The 9,435-nt window shown below is 48.0% G+C and overlaps 2 protein-coding genes across 2 annotated transcripts in view; one reads left to right on the forward strand and one right to left on the reverse strand.

Annotated features, from left to right (window-relative positions):
• Nucleotides 1-234: 234 nt before the first annotated feature.
• LOC108749565 lies at nucleotides 235-1,434 on the reverse strand. The gene has a single exon (XM_018488339.1). The coding sequence runs from the start codon at nucleotides 1,432-1,434 to the stop codon at nucleotides 235-237; it is 1,200 nt and encodes a 399-aa protein (XP_018343841.1).
• A 7,935-nt stretch (nucleotides 1,435-9,369) lies between these two features.
• The window catches only part of LOC108749566, a 5,410-nt gene continuing 5,344 nt past the window's right edge, over nucleotides 9,370-9,435 (forward strand). The window contains exon 1 of the mRNA XM_018488340.1: nucleotides 9,370-9,395. Within this exon, the coding sequence (XP_018343842.1) occupies nucleotides 9,370-9,395 (26 nt within the window). The remainder of the gene's footprint in view (nucleotides 9,396-9,435) is intronic.

Raw genomic sequence — 9,435 nt, forward strand, 5'->3', positions numbered from 1 at the left:
AACCAGGAAGCGCAAGACCTGTCGGATCTTGTCAAAAATTTCCATAGTACGGGACTCGTAAAAATATAATGCGTGAGAACGATCCCCTGTTTCAGCACCGCCACTTCCTTCACGATAACTTTTTTGTTAACGATGAATCCTTGCAAATCCACGAACGTTGGCATAGACATGTTGTCGAGAATACTGCGATCGATTGCGGCGTATCGTAGATTTTATATCGTGTCGGAGGTAAACTTAGGTGATTTTGCGCACAACGTTGGTCAATGGATTATACTGAACCACACGATCGTGTATGATGAGACAATAGGCTGTCGTATTTGCTGGCACGTTCTTCTTACATTCAAAGTCTAATCGCACGTCCACGGTACCGCTCTTGACCGATTCGTTCTGTCGAGAGCAATCGATTATCACGAACGAGCCATTACGTAAAAAAGTTGTAAAGGTGAGACTCGGCTCGAGATACTCGTATCCATAGTAGCCCTTGCAGAAACGCGCGTACAAGTCGTACAGAATCGCACATCTGTTTTTATCAAAATCTAGATTCAAATCATCGTACGGATAACATTCCGAATTCAGGTAGAGTTTAGCATTGGTTAATTTGCAATAGTCGAATCGACTTACATCCTCAGACATGATATTTTTTCGACCTGTTTGCATAGCGAAAATGACGTAGCGCGGCTTCTCGAGCTGACTAGCCGTCTTGATGGCCCACGAATGCTTGGTTGTGCTCTGCAAGAGCGGAAACTCGTACAGATCCCAAGAGCGAAAAGCCATGCTCAGATATCGTCCGCTCTCCAAAGCGCGCAGCATCGACAGCTTATTTATCTCGCTCAATAACACGTGCGGCATTCGCCACTGTACTTTGAATAATTCGAGCGTCGGCTCTGTCGTCGAATCTCCCGTCAGGCAATTGTTGTCGTTGCGCGCTCGTATTAAAATCAATTCGTGACGAGCGTTGATCACCACACGTCTGTAATCTTCGCAAAATCCCAGCAGTACGTAGAGCGGAACACAGAAATTAAAGTATCCGGCCGCAGTAGTCTGCGCATCCCAGCCGGCATTCCGCAGAATCACGCTTCTGTCGGATGACACTGTTACATAGTTTTTGATCGTGCTAGTTATGCCCACGTTTCTGTTACGATCAATCTCCACACCGTTGAGTTCATATCGAATCTCATCGAATATAAATGCAACGCAATTATTTCCCAATGACACGCTAGCACCCTGGACCACTTTGTTCTTCGTCAGTTTTCCCTCGACGTATAGAAAGCTTTCGTACGGCAATGTGTATAGATCTTGTTGCTGTATGGGTATTCTTATCTCGTCGCTGTACCCGAACGTTGTGTTGGCGAACGGGGTGTACGTGTGAGTCTCAATCTTGACGATGCGATCGTCGAAGATCGGCTCGTCTTTAATGTTTAAGATATCAATCATCTCAAATGTTGCGCACCGCGAATCCCAAAGACTTTAAAAATGTAACGTTCGACGCTGAGCTTCTTCTTCTTCTTTTTAATGCAGTTGGATAAGCGAGTGTTATCGAGCTGTAATGTTGTTGGCCTTGTAAAGAATATGTTATCTTTCTGCGTGCGCTCCGTTCCGTTCAACACGAGCATCTCACGCTCACGTTATCACTGTTTACGTCGTACGTGCAATCTAACGGTGATCTCTTCTCCGCGAAAATCGAGCAATCGTCCGTTCTGGTCGACGACGCGTATCGTTAGATCCGTAATGCTCCGTGCGATGATCGGTAGGTAAATGATCTGCGCAGGCCTTTCCGATATCTTATATCCTGGCGGCACGCTCGGTGAAAATTTGTGTATCGTGTGTGCGCTTTTGCCGTTGCTGTACGCACCCGCGGTCACGTTGCACTCTACGCGGATAACGTTTACGTTCATTATGTTGATTGACATGTCCGATTCGTGCCATCTTCGCGGTCGCAGTACGCGCTTCGACGAGAATCCCAGCAGCGATCCAATGCTGTTGGGTTTGTCAAAGTTTATTCTGTACGCACATCTAATTTCGCATCTCATCGTGTTGTAGTTTGCGCGGAGCGTAAACGGGTATTCTCTACCCTCACCATTATCATCATCATCGGCGTCATTGTTCTTATTGTCACCGCGCACTACTTCAGCGGTTTCAAGCGCGTCGCGGTGAGAACGTTTCCGTAAAATCGCGCGTTTCAGAAATTCATTTATGTCTCGCACTTCGTACGAACCTTCGGGAATTGTAATTTCCGCGTCATCTTTGGCAAAATAAAATTTGTTGTTCGAATTATTCACGTTCGGTATCGTGTGATAAGTCTCAAAAATCACCAGACCGAGCTCGTAATCGTCGTCACTCAAATCTATGGCGGGAAAGTAGTTTGCCGCGAGGACGGTGCTCTTCCCGCTCAGCGTAAGCGTCAGCGACATGGCGGTGTTCGACTAATACTGAAATTTCACAGCGTCTCACCGAGTTTTTTAAATTCACGCGCGTCTACCGTTTGTAGAAACCGCAGACACATTTGTCCGCAGAAGCTCTGATCGTACGTCTGATAGCACGTACTCTATCGTCGTAGCACCGTTCCCGAAATATCGCACCAGTTCCTTGGGAGGTCGAAGATTACCGAAACTGTCAAAGTATACGACGCGGTTGTTCCTCTTCGCGTACGCTACCCAGTGAGTACCAGGCCCCGTCGCATCGTCCAGATTCACGATACCGCTTTCGTTTCGACGCGCACCGCTCGTCGGTAACGCGTTACGCATGAAAACGCCTCTAAAGTATGGTACGCGCATACGTCTCGCGAGCACGTTTAACTGTGCATTGGTAGTTGCGCCGGATGGCATTTTTATCGCTTCTTTGGGGTTTTTTTTTTTTTCTTTGCAGCTGCACCCTGTCCATGCTTGTACGGACCGAGATACAGTCCGCGTCCGTATTTGTACGGAGCGAGATACAGTCCGCGGCCCTGTTCCATCGCGCGATCGTGTCGTTGCAGCTCTTCGAGCCGACGTCGCGCGGCTTTGTTGTCGTTTACCGCTTTCGCCACGCTGGCCGCTCCGCCGATCAAGGATCCGAGCGCGCCCAACATTGGCAGAAACGGTAACGCACCGCCTCGTTTCGCCGTTGGAAGTATCCGCTTTTTCGTCGTTTTTTTCTTCTTCGTCGTCGTCTTCTTCTTCGGTTTCATGCCCATGCCGATCTTGGTCTTGGCTTTCATCGCTGCCCAAACGGCAGCAGCGGCGGCTCTCTCGCCCAGAGCCGAATCACTCGCGGTAATGCGTTTCCGCGCCTTCTCGGCTAGTATATCGTCCGCCGCGTGTCTATCGGTGAGATCGTTGCTGCGCGAGTACGCAATGTCGTGTTCCCGACACGCCGCGTCCAGCGGATTTATGCCCGCGTCACCTCTGGCTAATCGCTTCGCAAGTCGAGTGCCTGGGCCGCAAAACTGGTAGCCCGGAATATGTAACTCGAAAGGAAGCGCGTTTACCGCTCGATTCAACAGACCGCCGCGCGACGCTGACATTCGTTACAGTCCTTTATCTTAGGTGCGGGACCGTCGATGTGCGTTCGCTGCCACGGCTGATTGTAGTGCTCGTCGCACCGACGATAGGTTCGAACCTCCGAATCCGCCTTCACGTGTTCCGGAAGCCGGTCCCAGACGTGTTCGACGTAATCGCCGTACACGCGTAAGAGCACGACCTTCGGTATATATTGTAACTGCTCGGCGCTCAAGTTTCGAATATCGGAAGGATGACTCAGCGCGAGATACATTTTGCTACTGCGCGATTCGCGGGATTCGCGCGTCTTTAAATAGCCGTTCGAGAGCGCACAGCCCGTAGTGCGAGCATGAAATTCGTGCTGCAACCGTTGACGATACGCGTCACGAACTGCGACGCGAAATCGCGAATGATGGGAGATAGCGCGGAGAAGCGCAAGCACGGCGAAATGCTGCCGAGTACTATACGCGCGATCATTTGCGGCCCGTCGAATTGCGGTAAAACCAACGTTCTCGTAAGCTTACTCGAGAGCCCGAACGGCGTACGTTTCGAGAACGTGTACGTCTATTCGAAATCGTTGCAACAGCCAAAGTATCGATATCTCGAAAATTTGTTTACGTCTATCGACGAAATCGGCTACTTTACGTTCTCCAACAACAGCGACGTCGTTCCACCGAGTGAGGCGCGCCCAAATTCTATTTTTATCTTTGATGACGTGGCATGCGGCAAGCAGGATGCGGTGAGAGAATACTTTTTGATGGGTCGCCACGCGAACGTTGACTGCTTCTATCTCTGTCAGACGTACGCGAGGATACCTAAACATCTGATACGCGACAACGCGAACCTTCTGATCCTATTCAAACAGGACGGTACCAACTTGAAACACGTTTACAACGATCATGTAAATACCGACATGCCGTACAACGAATTTTGCGAGTTGTGCCACGCCTGTTGGCAACAAAAATATGGATTCGTAGTGATAGACAAAGACAGTGCGCTCACAAATGGACAATACAGAAAAGGATTTAACGAGTTCGCGATACCGTAACGCGACCAGTCGTTGTCGATACTTAGCCACGGATGAACATGGCAGATGTGCGCGAGCGTGAAAAAATCGCGAGAGCGATCGAGAAGACGAGCGAGTCGATCCGCAAGAAACATCGCGCTCTGAAGACCGGTAGAATCGAGGAGGACATCGCGTTGAACAGACGTTTTAAACCTCTTATCAAGCCGCTGCGACTTTTCGTCGACAGCTCCGACGTGCGCGCGACAAAGAGAGAGTCGCGCGACGAAGATGCAGCGTCTGCCCATAAACGCGAGAGGAAGGAGGAAGAGGAACAAGAGGAGAGAGAAAAAGCGAGCGAGACGTTCGAGCGTTCCACGACTCTGCATAAATCCAATGATCGATCGCACGATGATGTACAACCAATAACCTCCACCCCGCGTGCCAAAATCGTACCAACGATAGAGTCGTTGGAGAACGTTTCCGAAACGACGGAAGATTCGCTAGCGACGAAAGTTCAAAATCAGCTGCAAACGTCGGAAGGTCGAGAGGCGTTACGAGCTGGTTTGAGCCCGCTGGGTCAAAAGTACGTCGAGGCCGTCCTGAGGGTAGCGCAAGATAAAGAGAGCGGTATAGATCGCGTGTACGGCGTTTACCTACGAGGATGGGCTGATGTTTGGCAATAAACGTTTCGACGTGGATGACGCGGACAACATAATTATCGACGGCGTACGATACGCCGGTACACCAGGTCTTTACGAGTTGATTTTCAAGAGAATTCCCGACGATACCCTCTACACGGAAGACGATATGCACAAGTACAAGAGCATGCTGTTGGTGACGAACGCGTACAAACACAAGTACAATTCACAGGGCCGATTATTGAGCAACAGAGGATACAAGTACAAACACGTAATCGCGCCGTTGATGTCGGTCACACCCAAGAAACAGAAGAAATCTGGAAAGGGATTACCTCACGCAATGACATTAAACGACAACGCGATCGATTACGTGCATTGGGATGATCCCAATGAGCTGGTGGATCGTCTACGATTGCTCGACGCTTCGCACCGAGCAGGCAACAACGCTCACGACAACGAGATGCTGTCGATCATCGAGGAACTTTGCGAAGCCGGTCTTATTATAAATTAAATCGCGTATTCATAAAATGAGTCAGTCGAGTGACACCAGCGAGAAAAATACATTAATTTCTTGTACTTTGTGTATTACACGTCAAATCATGAAAAAGAAATCCGATGAAAAGAGAGAAAAAATTAGCTCGGAGAAACGTCGGCTTGTCGAGGAATTGCACGCTCCGGCGAGAAGAAATTTTCCGCGAAGGCGCTTCATAGTCCGGGGGTACGACGATCTGTGGTAGGCTGATATCGTTGAAATGCGCCCGTACTCGAGTTTCAACAGAGGCTACCACTACATACTCATCGTCATCGATGTGCTGAGCAAATACGCGTGGGCCGTTCCGCTCAAGAGCAAGGGTGGAAGCGAGACGGCGAACGCTATCGCTGAGATCGTTCGAGAGAGCGAAAGATGTCCGAAAAATTTACAAACGGATATGGGGAAAGAATTTTACAATGCGGATGTACAGAATATCTTGAAAAAACAACGTTAATCACTATTCTATATATAACGTATTCAACGTTGAAAGCGTCAGTGATCGAGCGGTTCAATCGCACGCTCAAAAACGACATGTGGAAGATGTTTACACTCAACGGCAATTAAGTCGACGAGCTGCAGCGTCTGGTGTCAGATTACAACGCGCGCAAGCATCGCACCATCGGCATGCGATCCTCTGATGTAACTTCTGCGATCGCCAAAAAACTCTTGGGCACAGTGCGATAAAGATAGCGGGTCTTGCAAAATTCAAAGTAGGCGATTCGGTACGCGTGAGCAAGTACAAGATGATTTTTGAGAAGGGTTACACACCAAATTGGACCACCGAAGTGTTTACGATCGTTAAGGTGCAGCATACCAATCCCGTAACTTATCTACTCGAGGACTATCGTGGAAAATCCGTCGCTAGAGCGTTCTGCGAGCCCGAGTTGCATCGCACTACTCATCCGGACGTGTATCTCGTGGAGAAAGTGTTGCGCAGGAAGGGCGACAAATTGTACGTCAAGTGGCTGAGATTCGATGGATCGCAATTCATGGATACACAAAAACAATGTTATTTGATAAATTTTTAATTGATATATTTTTTTTGTATACATATAACAAAATATGTATACAAATGTACGATACATGTAATGAAAAATAACAGTAATACATAATAAATGATACTATATAAACATAATAGTAATACTTATATACAGCGTAAAAACATAATGCGTAAATTATAATGATAATAGTTAATAACAGGTATGTAGATTGTACGAGAATATTTAAAAATGTAAAAAAAAAAGACATACACAAAGTAAGATATAAGATAATACATATACGTTGTATGAAAATATAAAAAAAGTAAAAACATAATAGTAATATAAATGTTGATATGTACATATATTACAAAGGTATCCGCCAATATCCCCACGGTAACGTCTCCGTCGAATTCGGTACGACGTATCGTTTGTCATCGTATGGACTCAGAGCGATTTTCGATTCGGATATCGTGTATACCTCGTGCAGTTTAGATCGTATACACGATTGACGACGAGTCATTTCGATCTCTTCGTTCAAACATCGAGTGTAATCGTCGAACGTTATCGTTTGCGCTATGACGTTATTTTTTATACCTTTCACCTTTTTAGTGTCCTTCTTGATGTTACCTATATTTTATTAATAAGATGGGAAATTATAATAATTTTTAAGGTGTACGTACCGATCGCAGAAATATTTCTTGTTATTGTTCCTGGTAATTTGTGATCTCACGAGACGCGACAGGTTCTTGATCCACGCAAAGTGTTTAATGTTGTCGTTGTGTGAATCTTGCATGTACAGGAGATTGACATGCTTTTCCTTCTTGTCACTGGTGAGCCGCAGAGGAAGAACTTGTTTATTTTCAATGCCGTATACATTGATCGACACCGCGTTCAACCGTTCGAATTTAGAAATGTCTTTGAACGTTATCGGAAATTCGATACCCGCGAAATTCAGCACCGTTGTATAATGCGAATACGATGACTCTCGATCTGCATTTCTTTCAGCCGGGTACAGAGCGGCGACCACCGACCACGCGAAGCACGCATTGTCCATCGTTCTAACATTGATCACCGCTCTCTTAAGCATAATTTCCTGCGGTACCTCAAAGTAACATCCCGCGTGCATGGGATTTAGTTTGTTCACATTCATTACCAAATTGAAGATTCGCGACAATGTCCACTCGCTGTCGCGTTCTTGGAACTCTTCGAGTGATGTCAACGTGGGTTCGATGATATGCTGCTCGTACCACTCGCGCAAATCGGTGTATCGATATATCTCGCTGTTCTTAGTGTTTACACTCTTAATGTCACATTTGATGTTTGTTATAAACTCGCCGTTGAACGCGGTGTTCATTTTTGTACTACCGTGTCTTTCTATCGCGTCTCGCACATGTTCGAGCACTATTTCTCTCGCGTCTTCCAAAAATCGCCGCGGCTCGATGTAATTGACGTTGACCACAGCACCCGTCGATATACGGTTTTCGAACGCGGCGTCGATCTCTCGCCAGACGAGAGATCTTTTGTCGCGACTCGCGTACTCACCACCAACGTGCACGAAACGTCGCTCTAATTGTGTCCTTGCACCAGCGAGTCGCGCGATCCTCGCCACCATGGATAGTCTGTGTCCAACGGTGAGACGCAGACGCTTGGCACGACAAAGCTCTTCGAGCCGCTCGATGTACTCGTCGCATCGTTGCAGCCACGCAAAACATTCCACCAGAGTAGCGACCTGACTGCACTGCTCCAGCAGTTCGCGTTCCACTTGCTCGTGATTTTCCATGTTTTTTTCTTTAGATCACATCACACTCTTCCACGGAGCATTTGCACGTGACTCGTTCACACACGCTGCAGTGTCGCGACATATCCAGAAAATCATAATGTTCTACTACTTTTTCGTCATGTTCGTATGCGAAAATGCACTGTTCACACTTAAAGCATCGATCGTTGCATCTGTCGAAAAATAGCTTTGCAAAATCGCGATCACGAAACTCTATCCATACATTGTCGATTGTTTGAGATTCCGTCGGCACGCTCAATCGATAGCGTTGGCGCCATCTCACGGTCGCCCGTGAGGCCCAGGGGAGCAGTTCAAGCGACCGTGCGATGGGGTGCGAGGGGCGGGCCGGGGGCAGGGGGACCACCGGGCCGGCGTTCACGTGTCGCTGGATGGGACGGGTCGGGGGCGTCGGGGGTCGGGGTCGTGTCGCTGGCACGCACGCACTCTCTGGAGTCGATCGTCAGCGCTCTCTGTGAAAGGAACTAATTGGGAGGATTGCTCATGGTACTGTGCAAATACTGTAGGCAGCTCTGATTATTAAGTGAAACCTCCAGCTTTGTAAAAGTGTTCAACCATACTCCTTCATCCGCGCTGCATGACTTTCTCATTGTTCACGCTGCACTCAGATGGAATTTCTCGTACGCTCTGTCCCCAGTGCGGAGTCGGGCATAAGAGAGTTTCCCGAACATTTGATCCTTCGAGCCGGATGCAGCGTGGTGAAGTGAAGTGTGATATTCGTTTTGCAAAACATTTGGCTCTCATGGTGTGCAACGGAATTTAGTGCGTACATAGTGATCACGCATCGTAATCGTGGCGCAAGGACGCTCGCCGCCCAGCGCAGTTCATCCGTCGCCAGTATTGCCACGGAGTGATCACGCATCACCGGAGTGACATTCTCACGGGCAAATCAACAAAGTTTTTCTCACTTTCACTTGTGGCTCTCTCCGTGCCCCGCTCATCATGGCTGACAAGGAAAAAACCTCCAAGTCAGAGGCGGAGGAGAAGCAGTCATCAGGCCGTCAATCT

This window comes from Trachymyrmex septentrionalis, unplaced genomic scaffold (assembly GCF_001594115.1).
Source record: "Trachymyrmex septentrionalis isolate Tsep2-gDNA-1 unplaced genomic scaffold, Tsep1.0 scaffold30, whole genome shotgun sequence".
Taxonomy (NCBI): Eukaryota; Metazoa; Arthropoda; class Insecta; order Hymenoptera; family Formicidae; genus Trachymyrmex; species Trachymyrmex septentrionalis.

Coding starts and splice junctions, on each gene's coding strand:
- LOC108749565 (XM_018488339.1), bottom strand. CDS start 1,434: ATGATTGATATCTTAAACATTAAAGACGAGCCGATCTTCGACGATCGC.